The sequence below is a fragment of the Pollachius pollachius genome, assembly GCF_949987615.1.
Source record: "Pollachius pollachius genome assembly, chromosome: 20".
Classification (NCBI taxonomy): domain Eukaryota; kingdom Metazoa; phylum Chordata; class Actinopteri; order Gadiformes; family Gadidae; genus Pollachius; species Pollachius pollachius.
In genome coordinates this window covers 12195966-12215258 of record NC_136953.1, presented here as the reverse complement: position 1 = coordinate 12215258, position 19293 = coordinate 12195966, and the positions used below count along the sequence as shown (strand labels likewise).

Below are 19293 nucleotides of genomic sequence, written 5' to 3'. Positions count from 1 at the left end.
TATCAACAGTGCATACATCATTGAGCTGTCATATATACATAAATTGCGCAAAAATGGACCCACACACACGCAAATATTTTTCCTCAATCTGGTGAGAATTTGTTGAGATCATCAGGGAGCCAAAAACCACAAAACGGTATCCAATTTATTACGGTCTGCTGCATTTTTACCATCTAGCTCAATCCATCTCTACCCTTCCATCTGGAAAACAACTCTCAATCTCTCGCTCTCCCTCTCTCTATCTCTCTCTCTCCCACTCCCTCTCGCCCTCTCTCGGTCTCTCTCTCTCCCTCCACTTGGTTCCACATCCTCATCTATCATTGCAGGCTGTAGTTAATGTTTGGTTTCTGCAGTGACCCGTTCCGTTTTTCTCCATTCAAAGATGTGACTCTTTGACTTTGATTCACTGGTGAGCTCTTTTTATTTTATTTTCAGAGTACAAACAACAACAAAAATCATCGTTTCAACGTTCAGTAAGATTTGAACTCAATTTAACAAACATTTACATTGACGTGTTGACATGTTGAAAAGTTGTTGAACAGGAATCATTTTTTATTATTTTACAATTGTATTCCTGGATGTGAGTTGCGAGATTAACAAACCAAACCGTTTTGAGTTTGGTTGCTCTTTTAAAGTGCCACAAGTTGTTCATGTTCCTCCTCTGCACAGCATGCAATAATGACTGAATGAAGCAATCATTGACAGCCAATATCTCGCGGTCCATAACCTGATTGTTTTGATTCATATTTGAAGCATTATAAACCATTATAAATCGAACAGAAGACAAGAACACACAAACAACCACATTACAACTCCTCCATCACATCCCCGTTACAGACCGGAAAATTCGCTAACGTCCAAAAAAACACTGCAGTATCACAACAACAGACGCGATTTCTGCGATGTCCCCAGTGGCCAATCTTTTTGTCGCAGGAGGGTAGGAGTAAGTACCGCCTTTTTTGCCTCTGATTGGTTAGAAGGGCGCCCCTTTAGATCGTGTTACGATTAGCCCTAGCTGTTTAGTGTAGTTTAGGGTTAGGGTTAGGGTTATGGTTAGGTTTAGGGTTAGGGTTAGGGTTAGTGATATCCCTAACCCTAACCCTAACCGTAACCATAACCAATCAGAGGAGAGCCCTTCTAACCAATCAGAGGCGAATCAGAGGCGAAAAAGGCGGTACTCGCCACCATCCATACAAAAAAAAGACTAGCTCCTGGTGCCGGCCGCACCGCACGCCCCTCGCCGATCACCGGCGCGAGATCTTGCGCTGCGACGCCGAGATGTCCACCCTGCGCACGTTGAGCTCGGTGGCGAAGGCGCGCGCCCGCTGGTAGAAGCATAGCGACAGCCGGCGGTCCACCAGGTAGTTGTGGTAGATGGTGGCGAGCCGTGTGCACAGACGCAGCTGCGCGCGCTTGTTGCCCAGGTCCATGGCGGCCGCCAGAGCCAGGTGGTAGTAGCCGGCTGCGTCGTGCGGGTCCTTCAGGGGTCAAAGGTCAAACAGAGGTCCGCGGGGGGTTAAAGGTCATGGTGTTTGAGGACGTCAAAGTGTAAAGTGTTTTTGTGGATGAGGGGAGGGTCTGGTTTCTGAATCTGTCAGCAACCGATTTTGTCTATACTTCTTTTAGTGAAATGTATTCGATAGCGCTGGTTGTATTCGAATATATTTGTAGAGGTGGTGGCGTTTTGCGTTGCAGTAAGCTATACTTTAAATGTTCAGTGCATCCCCTCGCTCGCTCACTCACACACACACACACACACACACACACACACACACACACACACACACACACGCACACACACACACACACACACACACACACACACACACACACACACACACACACACACACGCACACACAGAGATGGCTGGTTTAAACAGAGGAACTTTCCACCACTTTGATGTAAAGTCCCTGGGGATCGGAGGTCAGAGGTGGAGCGGCCAATGAGAATGAACTCGGGCGTAGCAAAGCACGGTGGAGCCACATACAACACCCCCCCCCCCCCCCCCCAGCCCCCCAAAAAAACAAAATTCCAATCATTCCATTTCACGGTTGCGTTGTGTTTTTTCAGACGCAAAAAAACACCACCCGAAAAAACACAACGAACCCCCTCCTCCGTCACCTTGAGGTCGTAGAAGATGATGTCGCCCAGCGTCTGGTACACCCTGGCGTAGTACAGGGTCTCCTCATCGAACTGCAGGGGCGCCGGGCAGAGGGCCAGGGCCTTCAGGTAGTGGTGCTCGGCCAGCTCCGACTGGCCCAGGTGCTGGTACATGGTGGCCAGGCGGTGGTACGCCACCCTCTCGCTCAGACGCTCCTCTGGGATTGGGGGAGGGGGTTAGGGGGGTGTTATCGACACTGTGATGAGAAGCGTTTTTTTTTAACCTCAAAACAGATTTCTCACCACTTGAATGGGATGTTTCGGTGCCATGGTTTTGGGCTTTCGATTCCCTACTGCCCCCAAACAATGCATGGTGCATATGCATTAATGTTAGCGTTTATGTTGTATCATCTCATTTAAAGCTATGGTAGGCAATTTATTTAAGAAGCATTTTTGGTCCTATTTGTTGAAATTGTCTTTGCTTTGACCAAAAATCCTTTAAACATTCAGTCTCTGTGGCTGTCGCAGCCTGTAAGCCATTCTTATCCTTCTACCTACCCACACTCTACGAGTGAGTTCATTGCTCATGACTGCAGTCGTCCACAAGGCTAACCAGACGTATCGCTAAAGCTAGCGAGCTAGTCAAGTGTTTTGGGGGGCATGGCTTCGAGGAAGGCCGGAAGAGGGTGGGATTATTTAAATTGGAAACTTTCAAAATCAAGTTTATTCTGGCATATTTCCCCATATTGCCTACCCTAGCTTGAACCATAACCAATAGTAAGTGTCGCTTGTAGCCTCGTCATTACAAACGTTTTCAAAGTGCGACCACGCGCCCCGCTCACCCAGAGTGATGCTGATGTCCAGCGCGGTCTGGGCGAACTCCACGGCGTCGTCGTAGCGACGGAGGCTGAGCAGCAGGTCCACCAGCTTGTGGCAGAGCCTCAGACGACTGGCCGTGCAGCCCGTCTTCAGGGCGATGGGCAGGGCGCGGTCCTGAGGGACGGCAGGTTGACACCACGCACGCGTCAACACTTTGTTCTGATCCCCGAGAGAGGAGGAGTAGCAGTAGCACCTCCTGTGTTACTATGGTAACGAGCTCAGCCATTGAGGAGGGTGTAGGAGCCTAAATAGCTATTTGCTTTATTTAAGTTCACATTTTATGATGACGTTTGGATTTTCATAAGTGAAATAATGTAATAGTTAATTGCGTTCATTTCGAATATATAGAATTTTATTTTGAAATTCACTTGCAATATTTTTGGTGTATGCGCACATTTAGTTACTTTATTTTGAAGTGTGAGAGGAACTTAATTGTGTTAACTACCGGTGACAGTCTGTCAGGATAACAAGCGTGGAGCCACACAGTTTTTGACCTCTCGCTCTCTTTTTATCTCTCACCTCTAATCATAACCTCATTGTGGAAAAGGATTTTTGTATTTTGCGTTTGACAAGTAAACCTTTTAAACGTCACGTCGTGGTCCGGTGGATTATTTTTGTGGATATTGGATGAGGTATGCGTCGAAGGGAAAATGGAGCGTCAAGCTGAAGCTTCACTAATTAGACCTATTGATCCTACAGAGGGTGATTATGGTTTAATTAAGGGGAAAACCTCCTTTTTCAAACACAACCACTCACAAACGCAAACACACACACTCACACACCCTGTTCGAACGTGACCTGTATTGCTTGTTAGCTCGAAAGCTTGTTGTTACTTGGAAAACGAGATTGTTTTGTACGGAGATGTGCCATCATCAGACATTAATTAAAATGTCAACCGATCATCCTTTAATACCGCAAAAAGGGCTATTCCTGGCTCCAACGGGGTTGACATATTGTGGTTACCGCCAGCGACCGAAACACATTCACATCCCCAGGGCGGGCACCATACCCGGTAGAAGCAGACGGCCTTGTCTCGGTCCTGGGAGCTGTTGTGGAAGACGTCCCCGGCCGCCTCCAGGAGAGCCAGGACGAAGCCGGTGTCCCCTGTGACCAGGCCCACGTCCTGCGCCACCTGGGACCGGGATCACACAAACACAGGAAGTTCACAAGGAGACCACATAAGGAGGTGGGTGTGTCAGGGGTAACCTTTAGACGCGTTTCTTTTTTTAGAAGCACTGATTGGCTTATTTTTTTAAGTTAAGAAGAGTTATCTTCTTAAACTCTTCTTAGCTCACAACCCCTCCTTAATTAACGACGTTCTTATAGCTATGTCTTCAGATTATCTGGAAGTTACTTTTGGACATTTTCGCAGGAAAAACGGGTCAGAAAAAAAACAAAATACCAGATACAATCTGTCATTTTCTTGCAATAGAAATCGATTTAACAAATGTGGTATTGCTCATCATTGACAAATGCATGTTTCACTATCCAACACGCCCGCCTTAATCTTCTTGATATTCCTCCAACCTCTGCTAGCAATAAACAGCTGAGCTTGCGCCACTAGCGAGCTGATATCATCCATCGTCCTCACTGAGAGGATAAACTCACGTCCTATTGCGTTGTTTTACCGTCCTGACCTCCTGTTTCGTCCTGTAAGCGCACTATGGATAAAGGTGCCTGTGAACCGACCTGTATGTACAGGTCCACCAGCTCCTTCTGGCCCAGCATGTGGTAGATCTTCCCCGCCTGCAGCCACGAGTAGGCTTCCTGCTCCCGCTGGCCCAGGTCGATGAAGATACCCAGACTCCTCTTGGTGCAGTCCAGCGCCACCCGGTACGCCCTGAAAGACATTAGTACATACATTAAAACACGGCGACTCATACATTTACATTTAGGGGATTTTGCTGACGGTTCGCACGCCGACGGCGGAGTCGACCACGCGGGGCGGCGGCCAGCTTGTCGGGAGCAGTCAGGGTGAGGTGTCTCGCTCAGGGACACCTCGACACTCTAGGAGCTAAGAGGAGCCGGGGATCGAACTAGCAACCTTCCAGTTACCAGTTCCAACCCGCTATGTCTCCTGAGCAACTGCCGCACATACATGAGGGAAATCTGAGGAGTCCACAACAATGGTATCACCGATGTTTACCAAATGATCTGCTGTAACAGACACACAGCCGTCAATAGTGGCTTATGATATATGAGTCAGTTTTGGGCCGTTACTCTGAAAAGAGGCATAGAGGTATAACCCGCCAAGTTCATGCGTGTATTATTTATATTGGAGCGGACAACTTCATGTTTTACAGAAGTTGGAGGGGACACTGTTTGGCAGAAAATGGGGAGAAATATCTTAAATTCCATACTATGATGTATGATGTTATGCAATATCTTGATTAATTGATTTCATTAATCCTCCCTTTTTTTCTTACATTTTGATCTTGGCACACTTTCATTATCAACATTCGCTTCAAGGGCAACCAACATATTTTGGGATGTTTGGCTAAGATGAAATGAGAACAAGCACACACACACACACACACACACACACACACACACACACTAAAATAACACATACACAACACACATACTTAGCTGTGCCCAGACTGAGGTACTGCTCGCTGATGGTCTGCAGAACGTCACCCTCACGGCTGCGGTCCCCCCGGGCGGCCAGCAGGGGGAGCTGGTGTTCATTGTAGACGATGCACCGCGCCTGGTCTGGACGGACCTCCCCGTACAGACGGCACAGCTGCTGCGTGGCTGTGAGATGGCCTGTCGGGGAAAAATAACAACACATCGCTCTACTGAATCAGCAGACTAACTTAATGGGTAACACTTTATAATACCAATCCAGTCATAAGTCATGGATAGGCGGAGCACATATTTATTATCAACAAATTGATATGTTTTCATTGACCAAAGACTTATGATTGACCTGCTACGACTAAATGTTATTATAAAGTATGACAAATTGATGACTAACCATCATACTGTCCATCTCTTGCAAGCATTTATCATGTGTAGCTTTGGTGTTATAGGCTAGCGTATTTCAAATGTCCAGAGTGGAGATCTTCATCATGAAAAACCAAGACTTGCAATCAGAAACTTCCTATCTACCGCTCCCTCTCTATTCAACCATCCAAAGGCAGAGGAGGTGTGCTTCAGTAAAGGCTTAGTCATGGTTCCCCGTCGACGCAACGCAAGGGGCTTACGGACCCCTTACGTCCTTGCGGACCCCCCTTGCGTCCACCGCAAGGGCCTGACGTGAGCCTCCCAAAAATCGTAACCTTGCATCGAGGCGCAGCGCGACGCAGCAGCGAGGGCTGCGATTGGTCCGCTCACTGGAACCCCGACGTTAAACCCGACGCAGAACCAAAACAGGTTCCCGACTGCATCGAAGCGACTGCGCGGGCCTTGCGTTGCGTCAACGCGGAACCATGACTAAGCCCTGGGAAGCCCAGCTGGAGGGCTCCAGGACATTAACACGTACAGTCGGCCAGGCCAGCCTTGATGGCCAGCAGCAGAGCCCACTCGAAGCAGCCCTGGCCGTAGCGCAGCCGGCCCTGCTCCAGGTAGTGCCGCCCCAGCTCCAGCAGCACGGAGACCAGCTGCAGTCCCGGCCCCTCCTGCTCCAGGCCAGAGAAGAGCTCCAGGGCCCTGGTCAGGTGCCTCTCCGCCAGGGCCTTCGCCCCGGCCTTCAGACACAGCAGCCCTGCGGAGGATTAAAAAAAAACAAAACGGGACGGATCGGTGGATGCAGAAAGAGTCGCAGAGCAGCTGTTGGGATGGTTGGATGTCTCACGTGATGAAATGTCTTGCTGCTAATGCGATGAAGGTGATGGTTAGTGTTTATGTGTGTCTGTCTGTGTGTGTGTGTGTGTGTGTTTGTGTGTGTGTGAATGTGTGCTTTCTGTCTGTCTGTCTGTGTGTGTGTGTGCGTGCGTGCGTGCGTGCGTGCGTACGTGCGTGTGTGTGGGTGCCTGTGTCTATCAAAATCTTCTCTTAAAAGATCAAAATCTTTGAGGTTGGCCATATCTGCAAAATGGAACTTAATATGTGCATAAATATATGGGCTCATTATTGCCACAAGAAAACAGTGAATAAAACCTTTTTTTTAGAGGTCTTAAGGTCATGCAAACAACATGTCGTCAGTGCTTCTTATCTACCGTTAACACAGGGGCATATATGCCTCGCTCTCGATAAGAACACACAAACGTAAGCATGCGAAAGTGTACCGAAGTTGGCCTGACACACGGCCCAGTTGGACATGTCGTCCAACTCCTCGCAGATGTCGTCGGCCGCCCGGTAGCTCTCTGCTGCCCTCCGCAGGTGTCCCTGGCGCCGCAGCGCGATGCCTCGCATGTTGAGGACCAGGCCTTCACGTGCACATCCAGGGTATTAGCTTACGGTTTTTTTCCTCATTCAAATATTGTTTGATTTGTATAAAGCACAAGACGTGACCAGTTGCACTAAATTCAACTACACAATTTTGATGTTGTTTCATATCTTTGACGCAAAAAATACAAAAAAAAGAAAAATCACTAAAATATTATTCAATAAAAAAATGGAATAATAAACAATTTGAACCAAACAGAACCAAAATCAAAATGGATGACAGAGACCGACCGTCCTGAGGGGAGGCGCCGTGCTCCAACGGGGGGGACTCCATGATGGCGTCCAGCACGTCCAGCGCGGCGTCCTCCTGCCCGTCGCGGATGTAGAGCCAGGCCAGCCACACCAGGGTGCTGCGGCCCTCCCCCGCGGCCAGGCCCGGCGTGCGGCGCCGGCGGTCGACAAAGGCGCGCACGACGCGCACGGCGTGGCCGTCCATCCCGTGCCTCTGGAGCAGCCCGGAGAGGCAGAGCGTGAGCGCGTGACTCAGCCTCTCGCCCTCTCCCTCCCCCTCTTCCCCGCCGTCCTCCCTCGACCCCTCCTCCAACGCCAGGGCGTGGCGTAGGTACGTCACGGCGTGGCACGGGAGCGCCCCCTCCCCGGCCCCCAGCCACGGAACCTCGTCCCGTCTCTCCAGGACCAGCGCGAGCGCGCCCAGGCAGTCGCCCAGCGTGGCGGCGGGCTCCGACGCCGCCCTCCTCGCCGCACACACGCTGAGTTGGGGCCGGCCCAGCGCGCCGTAGATCCTCCCCAGGCCGAGGCACACGCGGCTGGGGGGTACGCCGCCGGACCCCCTCTCCGCCGCCGCCGACAGCTCCAGGAGCCTCTCCACGTAGGGCAAGGCGGCCTCATCCTCACCCCGGAGACGGTGACACTTGGCGAGCACGAAGCAGGCGCGCGCCTCCGCCATCTTGTTCTGGGTGAGCACCGCCTTCCTCAGGGCGTACTTGAGCGCCTCGCCGTGGTCCTTCGCGCTCGCCACACACTCCGGCAGGGCCATGGCGGCGGCGGTCAGGCGCTCCGCCGCGGCGCAGTACTTCTCGGTGTTCTTCTGGAGGAGGTGGATGTGGGCCAGGTTGGCGTAGAGCGCAGCCAGCAGCCTCACGTCGGCGAAGCCCTCCTTGGGCACGGCGAGCGCCTCCTCCAGGTACACCCGCGCCTGGCTGAACTTTGACCTCCCGGCGCACTGCTGGCCCAGCAGGAAGCACGCGCGGCTCTGCGCCCAGTGGAGCCGCCGCTTGCGGGCCGTCTCCCTGGCGGCGCTCAGGAAGGCGACCAGCCCGTCTTCGTCGGCGTAGCCCGCGAAGAACGAGGAGGAGAGGAGGTCGGCGGTGGCGCCGTAGAGGACGGCGAACTCCCGCCTGTAGGGGGCGCCCTCCAGGAAGGAGAGGAGGGGGGTGAAGAGCTCGCCGTCCGGGGTTCCCTCGACGGGCGTGTGGACCGTGAAGCACGGCGCCTCGGGAGGTGGCGAGGGGGGCGGAGCCTGAAGGACGGGGTCAGCGGCGCTCTCGGTTTCACTTTGCGTCCCGCGGTGGGGTGATGGCGCCCGGCATGGCGCCAGGATCCTCTCCATGTTGGCTTTTAACTCCAGGCGAGCGTCCGCGTCCACGTGGTCCAATGAGCTTCCTGTCGTTGACGGGGGATTAGACTGTGAAACTTGATAATGGAATATTGTTATCCTTTATTACTATTACTGAATCTGCTGCACAATGACAATTAAAGTCTATTCTATTCTTATCTATATGCTATAGGATACAGAGGTCGACAGGTTTACCTGAACCCTAGGATCCCAGACCCTGACCTATGACCTGTACGGGTTAGGGCCCACATCTTATTATGGCAAATTGGGTCCAGGTCAGATCCCATTATTTTACCGCTGCTGTTTAATGATGGTCTTTCTGCCATTTGGATCACAGTTTATTAGGATAGCATTTATTGAAACAGATGTTCAGAGTCCATTTTGGCTCGGGTCTGTCAGTTTGGCCCCTCGGAGACCTCGGATAATAGAGGAGCATTCTCTATGAAGATATTGAAACACCAGATAAGCACTGAGAAGCAGCAAGGGAGAACAAGACTTACTGTGTTTGGCCAATTTCACACCATCTTGCTGGGGAATCAGATCTGAGAAGATGGAAGCATAATAATAATCATAGGGTCAGTAAAAGTTTTTTTGGACTCTTTAAAGTATCAAGAAACATGCTTTAAATATGCTTTTAGGCAAACTAAATGTTAACGTAATCTGAAAACGACCACGTTTTCTAGCAGCCAATATAATTAAAGAGCACTTAAATCAGCCGATGGTAGAAAACAGGTTATTCCAATCGTTGTTGATCATGAAAACAGCGCCTGCTCCAACACAGAGGGCCAGAGGCAGGTGCAATCATTTATTTTAGGAGGTTGTGGCTTGATTTGGGTGGTTACCCATTTAAGTTCTGCTTTCAATGTCGCTTGGCGTTGGCTCGTGTTACAAACCCTCACGCTTTCGTTTCACATCAGGGGGATTTCCGTCCTACCAAGTTTGTAGACGTAGCCGACGTCACTCTGAGAGTTCTTCTTCAGTAACGTTGTGGTCTCCTGGATGATGGACTCCTCTTTGAAGCAGAAGAAACTCCTTTCCTCTGCGTCCAAGAAGATATCTGTTGACCTGTAAATATGACATTTTAAAACGTTGTTTTGTATATACCGGAGCAAAATTGTTCAGTATAGGTGTTGCGTTGAATGACTTTCTTTCACGTGCCTTTTGGTTGGAAATGTCCTTTTAGGCCAACATTACTTAAGTCCTATTTAAATCCTGCAGTTGGGTGAGCTCTTTGCTCTTTTTAATTACTTCATTATCTGGATTAAATTACATCTAGGAAATACTTAACGCACAAAAGTGTGTCGGGAACCATTCACACTTTCAACGATTTCAAAGGCCAAGACCGGCACTATAAAAAACATTTAAAATAATAAAAACATCTCCCTATGTTTCCAGGCCTGAATCCATGCAGACGTTATCCCCATTCAAGATCAACACTTACTCACAGAGGTTATCAGCCGGCTCCACCAGGGCCGTCTGCACCAATCCCAGCGCTCCGGTGGCCTCCGCCCTCCCTAGGAACCAATCGAACCCGGACGCCAGCCGCCCCACCACGGCGATGCGATCCCCGGCCGTCAGGCTGAGCTCGTCCGGGCCCTGGCCGTGGTACTCTGCGAGGGCCCGACAGGTCCCCTGGGCTGTGGGGGAGGAGGGTAGAACAGGCCCAGGACGGAGAGAGAGATGTGAGGGGAGGTGGAGAAGGTAACGAGAGACAACCTGTACAAAGTAATGGAGGTCCGGTTGCCGTGATTTCCTTCTTCTGTGATTATAGTTGGTCTAAACTCTTTTTTCGGTTCTACACTGCCTCTCCTCATGGAGTTGATAGCACTCAGGATTTGGTTAAGATTGTTAAGTAAGATTTCTAGTGGAGGAGTTGATGAGCCACCAGGCATCCTAGGACATTGTAGATCTTCTACTTGTATAGCCAAGCCCAACCTTCAGGATGACCCTATTCCTCTCTTTTCCCATGTGTCAGTCCCTACAGCCATCTAAGGTTCAACACTTGCGATATAACCTGTCAAGTGGGACACTCAATGTGGGGGTCAGTGTGTGCCCTCATGTGTATGAAGTGGCTCTGGTACAGGTAACATTGCTTGTATCGAACAAGAAGGTATGGTTGGGAGTGAACAACAAGTTGTTATCTTTGCGACCCCGCCTACCGAAGCAAAGGGGAAAGTTGCAGACCGGCTTCCCACCGCCCACCAGAACATTCTCCGGGCAGGACTTAAGAAACCATCTGTGGGGGGGGGGAGAAAACGTCCACTCGGTGTCAACCATGGTTAGAATCCGGAGCTATTAGGGTGTACTTATTCGGATTTCGTTGCAATTTCCACCTTTAAACATACGTTAACTACAATCTCATCTTCCACAATTAAGTTGAGACTTTTCTGGTACTAGAGTGAGTCTTAGAATTACTACGTCTTACTATTGTAAAGAATTTTGTATTGGTTGTTAGAAATAGCACACATACACACACACACACACACACACACACACACTACACACTACACACTACACCCTCCACGTACTGATAGAAAGGGATGAGGGGCTCCAGTGCGGGTTTCTGTGTAGTCCCCCTGGCTCCATCGTTCAGGGACAGCACGTTCCAGCCCGAGCCCAGGAAGGGAGGCTCGAACTGGGCCACGTCCCCCTGCTCCAGGAACAGGTCCCCTCCGGAGGTGGAGCTGTCAAAGATCTGGTTGGAGGAGCAGCTGGCGAAGAAGGAGCCTGGCAGAGCCGTGAGGAACACACACCAGTACTTTATACCCTACTTTTCGTTATTATTCCTTCGAGATACTCTTGGTAATTGATTGATTGATAAAAGTGTGAACGTGTAATTTTAGTTTAAAGAAGAGAGAGCACTATATTGGGACCAGAAGCATCCAAGAACCTACCGCAGAACCAGCCTCCATGAAAGGCCTCTCGTTAGCCAGCGTGGATAACTAATTCAGGTTTAACAATGAGGAACACACCTGTGTTCCTTCCTGTGTTCCTTAGTGTTTAAATCCCGTACCTGCTGCCTGTTGGGTCAGTTCTAGTTAATTCTACCTGTGTCTCTCTTCCATGATGAATTCCCTCCTTGTGGTTTGTGTATTTTTTTGGGGGGTTTCCAGTGGACCTATTTTGATAGCTTTGGCTTGTTCATGAGAGGTTAATCCCTGCGATTGGCCCCAAGTGTCGACAGGTTCATCACAGCCTCAGCAATCCACCCCTTTGGATCTTTTGCTCAAGCACTGAGAGGGACTTGGTTCTTTGGGGAGAATTTGGGTACTAACCAGAGCTGAGTCCATTTCGGACCCAATACTGCATTATAACGCGTCAACAGAGTGTTGGGTGTCAGGAATTAGTCAGAGCCTTGTCCAATGGGAGTGTGCGTCTCCTCTACCTACCTTCCTGCATCAGGAGGCCTTTGACCATGAGATGAAGGGTGTCCTCAGGCACTGAGACCTCGATGCCCAGATCGTCCCGGTCCAGAGACTGGATCCAGAACTTCTGGTCGAATAAGAGACTCTCCATGCACTGGTCCAGAAAGCCTGACCATCACCAAGGACCGAGGAGGGAGGGGGCAGGGGAGGGAGAGGAGAATAAAGAAATCGTATGAGCTTTTCAATCAGGCATTATGTATATGATGTATTCTTGTAGTAAAACCATCACAAATAATTACATATTCACCAGGTAAAACACTCAGATTGACGATTGAAGGAAATCTTTTCTTACCTAAAGAGTAATATGTTGTAAACTTCCATATCTCCTCAAATGTTTTGAACGTTAGCAATATCATATTTTCTTCACTGCTAATGGAGTGGATGTGAGACGACAGCTCCTGGAGAGATGAGAAAATATGTGACAATGAGTCACATTAAGAAGTAGAAAAAAGTTTTTTTTCACTTGGTCATTATTTACATGCAATACATTAACTTTATTTGCGTCTATGCCTGGTGTGGGTCTGTAAACTAAAATGTTTGTGTCGGGGCATGTGAGTGTCTGTGCATTTGTCGCTGCCTCTGTGTGTGTGATTATGTGTGTGTTTATGTGCACATCTGGGTGTGTGTGTGAGTGCATGTGCCAATGTCTGTGTGTGTGTGTCTGTGTGTGTGTGTGTATATGGAGCTGTTTTTCTGTGTGCGTGCATGCATGTGTGGGTGTGTGTGTGTGTCTGTGTGTGTGTGTGTGTGTGCGTGTGTGTGTGCGTGTGCGTGCCTGTATCAGTGTGTGTGTGTGCGTGCACCAGCGCGGTCATACCGTGAACAGAGCGATGACCTCTGGGCTGTCAGGCTGCAGAAGGCGAAGCTTCCCTCTCAGCACTTCCTGTGTGTCCTCATCCACAGGAAGTCTGCAGGGGCCTTCCACCATGGTCAGCAGCATGGGCAGAGCTGAGCCCACAGCACCGCAGTCACACCAATCAAAGCACACAGAGCAAGGAGCGCTTGGTTTATGGTTTGTTTTTTCCGGGGGAGGGGGGTCATGTTGCAACTTTATTCAATTAAATGGTAACACTTTACAACATTGATACATTCTTTAACCACTCATTAAAGTGAGTTAAGGCATTCACTAACAGGTCATTCACTTTTAAATTGTCCGGTAATAAATTACTAATGCTGTTCATGTTTACTAACGGTGTTCATATAAACTAAAGTATTACTTTATTGAATAACCTATAGACCTATGGTCTATAAGTCAGTGTAAATATGCTTTTAACGGGGAGGTGTGGTCGGGAGATCAGAGCCTGTGAGGGCACAAAAAAAAGATTTCCTTCCTTCGACGCTGGCACTATATTTTGTTTTATGATACACCAGCTCATTGGCTGAAGTTAGCGTCGTAGATCACGTTGGCTGGTTCACCTTGCTTACCCCACAGGGACCAGGAGCCACTGTCTGACACAGCGAAAGGAGCAGCGCGCTTAATGAATAACTCAGGTATGCGGCCACTGTACAGGTTCAAGGTATCAAACGTTGGAAACCCTCCTCACATGATTTCCCACATGATTCATTGTGGCCTCCCTGAAAATGTTGTAGTGTCATAGGACCCTGTGACACTAAAAGTGTAGTGTGTATAATGTACAATACTGGGATGTGCTGTTGCTGCTTTTGTTTTGAGATGCTTTTCAAGTGTATTTATGGGTGTATTTATCTAAAGCTATCACCTTTGGTCTTTGTTTATAGTTGAAAATAGACCAAATTAGTGGTTTGAGCCGAAATTGTATTCAGGCCTCCCTGTTGACACCTGGCACAGAGGCACATGAATGACCTTGTTTTGGCAAATGATAGTCCACTTATGAATTTAAATGTCACAGGCAGTCTGGATATGTCGTATATTTTACGCACAGATCAGCTGATCACTTCATTCACTCATATCGTATCACACAACAGATTGAGTGACACTGACAAGATCAAGAACATCCATCACATTCTAACAAGACATCAGGCCAAAACTAAACGGAGAGTCCTGCTTGTAGGAACACCCTGTCAACAGCATGAGTATGTCAGTGCAAGTGTTGCAGTGTGCTGTCTTTCCAGACCTCCATATGTACTGTCACAGCGGAGGGATCTCATTGGTCAATATGTGTTCCTAGCATTGCAGCTTTACCAGCAGCTTTGCATGTTTGGTATGCGGTGGTAATGAATTCAGAGGTTCTGTGAACCCATGCTGGCCATATAAAGACATATAGAGGCCAATAAAGGAAGAAGATATGGTTATATGGAAATAAGTGCTTTTTAATTGTTTTTTAGCAGTAATGTTGCAGACTGCTTAAGGCCCAATAGCACAATGTTTGCATCTATATTTTTTTATTTTGTATTTTATATTCCAGGTTTTAGGAACTACGAGGCCTACCTGTTGGTAAGCTGTCCTCGGCTAAGGAGGAGCTCCTCAGCATGCTTCCAGAATCCCTGGAGAGACCGCGCTCTGAGGAATATTAGACATGTCTTTATCCATAAATAAATATCCAACACAAATATTGACAGAGAACAAATGACAACGAAGGGCATAGTGTTTGTTCAGAGCTGATTTGTTTGGGTCTGACTGTCTTCCCCCCCCGTCACCCCCAGGAAGTTGAATGAAAAGCAAAAACAACCCTTATATCAACATTTAAAACGGAGAAGGATAAACTGCTCAAGTATAAACACCACTGACATACCACTGATCTAGTAATTTAAATAGTCATTGAGTAAGAGTTGACAACACTTAGAAAATGTCTCGGTCCTTAGACTTGACCCACCCTCTTCAGAGTACTGATTCCACATCCAAGTACCTACCCAGTGTCTTCCTTTGGTTGACCAGCGTCCCCCTCCTCATGGGGAGTTCGGTGTGTCTCTGGTGGCCGTCGACAGGCATGTTTCTGCGGTCCGGGTGGACCCCAACACCGTTCCTCGGCTTAGTAGTCGACATGTAGGTGGCGATCTGCCGTCCACTGTCTTAACAGCAATGTCACGCGTCTCCGGAGGGCAGTGAACTCTCCTCGATCAGAATGGAACAGAACATTGGTACAGAGCGAGGAAAATAAAGTTTCAGAACAAAAAAAAAGTAAGGCTGTGTGTGTGTGTGCCAAGGATTCAAGGAAAGGATATCGGTGTAGGTAAATCTCTGGTTGGTGATTACGCTCTGCAGCCACCAAACTGACGCACCAAAATAGTCGCCTATGTGGAGTGACGCCTGCTTCCAGGTTAATAATCGCTGACTGAACAAATAAACTTCTTCCTTTTAAAAAAAAGCTAAATGTCAGCGCGGACGTGGTGGGGTCATTGGCTGGTTAGTTTTCTATAAATTAAAAAACAGTTATCTTTTATGCATTTAAGCGAATACGTGACAGGGACCTTAAACGTATCCTACCCTTTATGTGCGTGTGTGTGTGTGTCTGTGTGTGCGTGTGTGTGTTTCTATGCCTGCCTGTGCGTGGACATACTCAGCACTTCCTTCCCTCATGTGGTGTTTTCGTGTTCTGGGGTTTCGAAAGAATCTCCACTGTCGGTGGTCACGGAATCGGACAAGACCTGCCTGGAACCCCCTTTCTAGATCCACACGCACACGCAACCCAACACGCACGCACGCACACACACACACACACACACCCATAACGCAAAGTTTATCGGGCTGTAAACCCTGTCTTTTTCATTGTCAGACAATGGGTAATTGCTGAGACAGATCTACTGCTAATCGGCATGGCTATTGGGCTGGGTCCTCGCCTTTCTCATGGATACTTATGCATGACGAATTGGGCTCTGTGCTTTCCGATAGCCACATGGGGAGTTCCCCCCCCCTTACTCCTTTTACAACTCTCCTTTTACACTCGTGGAGTGTATTATTATTATTATAAAAGTGGAGTAAAATAAGTCATGAAGGCGAGTTTTATCCAGTTGAAGTCAACTCGAAATATGGTTTATGAATTATGAACTATACATTAATAACCTTTCATAAGTTCTAACTGTGTTTTGGTTACGCAACTATCTACTTCAGCTTGGACATCACGCAGGGAAATAAACAAAAGGAATAATTTCAGGATTTCAGAGAAAGTCATCGTGATCTTCAAAAAGAAACATCATGTCATGGTAACTTTAATATTTACTGTGGGACTGTGATTTAATTTAAACGCATGTTTATAAATGCATGTGTTCAATGTAAGCTTTCATGTAAACCAAATCTCAGAGAGAGAGAGCGAGAGAGAATGTTGTAAACCTTAATTCGCTGAACCATTTAATTTAGAAACCTCGGTTCACTTCATAATTTATTACTGAGCAATATTACATTACCATTAAGGATTCCTATATCACAACGCATTTAGTTATTTCTAAATATTGTGATGGTATTCATGTACGAACTGATAGTAGAACCAGAATTGATGGTTAACATATTCACATCAGTGAAAGTACAATTTAATTCTGAACTATATAATGACAGTTATCTGAAGTTAGCCTTAAAATATGTGCCTCGCAAACTGCATATAAACAATAACAATGTGTAAAAATGCATGGAGCGATTTTCCCGCACAACGAAAGTCTCTCTCTGTGATTGGTTAACGCTGCTCCGAAACACAAAACACGAGACTGGATTGGCGAGCCGCCCTGCCGCAGTGACCCGGATGGAGCTCACTTCTATAAAAGCCGCCGCCGCTAGGCGGGCGGCGCATTTGAAAGTAACTAGTCGACGGCGGTCTTTGGACTCTACATTGAAGCGTTATTAACCACTGCAAGAAATATAACAATGGTGAGTTTCCACAACGACTAATTTGAAGTACAAATGGTCAATAACCCGTTATACCCTCAGGTTCCTGTTCCTTTAAATAACTTGGGTCATTGAATAGCGTAACGTTTGCTTGGTTAGCAGTTTGCCTAGCCTAGCATGCTAACTCGACATGCTATCTCGACGCGCTATGTTACGGTTACATGCGACCCCGCGTTTGCGTGTTGGCGCCACTTCCAGTAACCGACGCTCATTTCTCCTGGTCCTCCGTGTGTCTGAGTGAAAACTAAAAGTCTGTCCCCGGCTCTTGTGCGGTGCTCCATAGGCCGGCGGAAAGGCAGGAAAGGACTCCGGGAAGACCAAGACAAAGGCTATTTCGCGCTCGCAGAGGGCGGGCTTGCAGGTTTGTCAACACACGCGGATCAATTCATTCACCGGGTCACCCCCTCGGCGGAAAGCCCTGCCGATGGGCGGGCTCAAAACCCGGTCAGCGCTACCGCCCGTCGCCCGCCTCCATCCGGCCTGCTAACCCCTTTTTGTCCCCTGCCGTCTGTCGTCGGCTCAGCGCTGCCGTAGGTGTTGATTCTACTCTTAGTTTTTTTCTTTTCTTTGTTCAGTTTCCAGTCGGTCGTATCCACAGGCATCTGAAGACCAGAACGACGAGCCACGGCAGGGTGGGCGCCACCGCCGCCGTCTACAGTGCAGCCATCCTGGAGTACCTCACAGCTGAGGTGACGCACGCACGCACACACACACACACACACACCGTGCAATGTCCTGATGTTAACATGCGTGCGTTTTGTTTCAGGTGCTGGAGTTGGCAGGTAATGCTTCGAAAGATCTCAAGGTGAAGCGCATCACCCCGCGTCATTTGCAGCTCGCCATCCGAGGTGATGAGGAGCTCGACTCGCTCATCAAAGCGACAATCGCCGGCGGTGGTAAGTTGGAGAGAAGCTCGCTGCAACGTGGCAATAAAGTGATTCTGTTTATTTTTTATTTTGGCACTCATGCAATCTTTTGTTTCAGGTGTCATCCCCCACATCCACAAGTCGCTTATTGGGAAGAAAGGACAACAGAAGACTGTATAACCTGAAGAGTCATTGAAGTTGTGCCATCTCAGGACAGGAAATCTGCGTCAAATGTTCAATGTGTTAGTTTAGTATAATGTAGGCATAATTGTATGGTATAGCTTGCATTTACTCACCCGGGGTGTCTTTTTAAAGTGGCTTCAGAGAAGCTGGGTTTTGTTTGGGCCTTTTTTTTTGGTACTGCCAATTTATTTTTGTGGTGTTCAAAGTGAAGTTTTAATAAAGTTCATTGCCTTTAATTGAAGCATTTGTTAGTTTCTTGGGAAATATGACCAGGAATGCAGCCTGCTGCAACAATTGATATATTGGTGGTGGGCTATTACATGTGTTAATCTTAGTGGTATATTCTGACTGATATAACAACTAATTTACTCGCTACATGTTTCAAAACTAGTCAAAACCTTCATTCAAAGTTAATCTTGGAAACTCGTCGAGCAAGTATTTATGTCTGTAGACCACGTTCTCTGGTTCCTGTGTAGTCAGATTAATTGATACCCGGACAATATTTACTCTACCGTCAATCAGATTACCAATTTGACAAGCAAGAATGAGTTGATGGACAATGATTAGGACAGGACTAAGTCACAAGTATTCAATTTCTATTAGCCGGACAATAATGGTTCCTAAACCCAAGCTGTTTTTCTTGATTTCCAACAGGGGTCGCTACAGCACTTATTTCTTAAGGCTTGGAGTTCAACCGACCTACCGCTAGGGGTCACTAAAGTTCTACAAACGCCCGCAGCTCAATTCTTTGGCGCAATAAAACAACGCCAATTAATATTTTTCAATGTTGCATTCTATCACTCATAAGGGTTTAATATCAGTGTCAATTATGTGGAGTGGGAAATGGGCTTTAGGTCTTAATATGAAAGTAAAAAAACTTGGCCTACTTGTATAACTACCTATTCATTTAACTAGGCTATAGGAATATTAGATCGAGTATTTGAATCATAGGTCAGGGGAAGACTGTGTACCCAATTCCCAGATGCATTTTAGAAAAGAACAAAACTTTTTTACTTCACAATGAATTGACACATGACATACTTCAACCTTGTCCAACACAAGCACCCACTAATCACCGCCAA

The 19293-nt window shown here is 48.0% G+C and overlaps 2 protein-coding genes across 2 annotated transcripts; one reads left to right on the top strand and one right to left on the bottom strand.

The window, feature by feature from the left end:
• Positions 1-520: 520 nt before the first annotated feature.
• On the bottom strand, positions 521-15514 carry sh3tc1 (SH3 domain and tetratricopeptide repeats 1). The gene is made up of 19 exons (XM_079758193.1): positions 15200-15514; positions 14778-14849; positions 13188-13318; positions 12663-12768; positions 12335-12478; positions 11474-11672; positions 11105-11181; positions 10387-10582; positions 9880-10010; positions 9446-9487; positions 7601-8992; positions 7210-7350; positions 6465-6686; positions 5566-5746; positions 4670-4820; positions 3990-4112; positions 2944-3094; positions 2123-2319; positions 521-1478 (listed from the first exon to the last, which is right to left on the bottom strand). The coding sequence occupies exons 1-19, from the start codon at positions 15330-15332 to the stop codon at positions 1245-1247; spliced, it is 4023 nt and encodes a 1340-aa protein (XP_079614319.1). The 5' UTR covers positions 15333-15514; the 3' UTR covers positions 521-1244.
• Positions 15515-17063: 1549 nt separating this feature from the next.
• Positions 17064-18452, top strand: LOC307090805 (histone H2A.Z). The gene is made up of 5 exons (XM_079757588.1): positions 17064-17144; positions 17446-17523; positions 17738-17851; positions 17929-18058; positions 18147-18452. The coding sequence occupies exons 1-5, from the start codon at positions 17142-17144 to the stop codon at positions 18206-18208; spliced, it is 387 nt and encodes a 128-aa protein (XP_079613714.1). The 5' UTR covers positions 17064-17141; the 3' UTR covers positions 18209-18452.
• Positions 18453-19293: the final 841 nt, after the last annotated feature.

What these genes read in the sequence shown, in the direction of transcription:
- sh3tc1 (XM_079758193.1), bottom strand. Translation starts at nt 15,332, where the DNA reads ATGTCGACTACTAAGCCGAGGAACGGTGTTGGGGTCCACCCGGACCGC. An exon ending in CCGGCTGATAACCTCTGTGA is followed by an intron (nt 10,011 to 10,386) that starts GTAAGTGTTGAT and finishes TCATATTTACAG; the next exon opens with GTCAACAGATATCTTCTTGG. An exon ending in CGTGTGTCAGGCCAACTTCG is followed by an intron (nt 6,687 to 7,209) that starts GTACACTTTCGC and finishes AATCCTCCGCAG; the next exon opens with GGCTGCTGTGTCTGAAGGCC.
- LOC307090805 (XM_079757588.1), top strand. An exon ending in CGCAGAGGGCGGGCTTGCAG is followed by an intron (nt 17,524 to 17,737) that starts GTTTGTCAACAC and finishes TTCTTTGTTCAG; the next exon opens with TTTCCAGTCGGTCGTATCCA. An exon ending in AGCGACAATCGCCGGCGGTG is followed by an intron (nt 18,059 to 18,146) that starts GTAAGTTGGAGA and finishes CTTTTGTTTCAG; the next exon opens with GTGTCATCCCCCACATCCAC.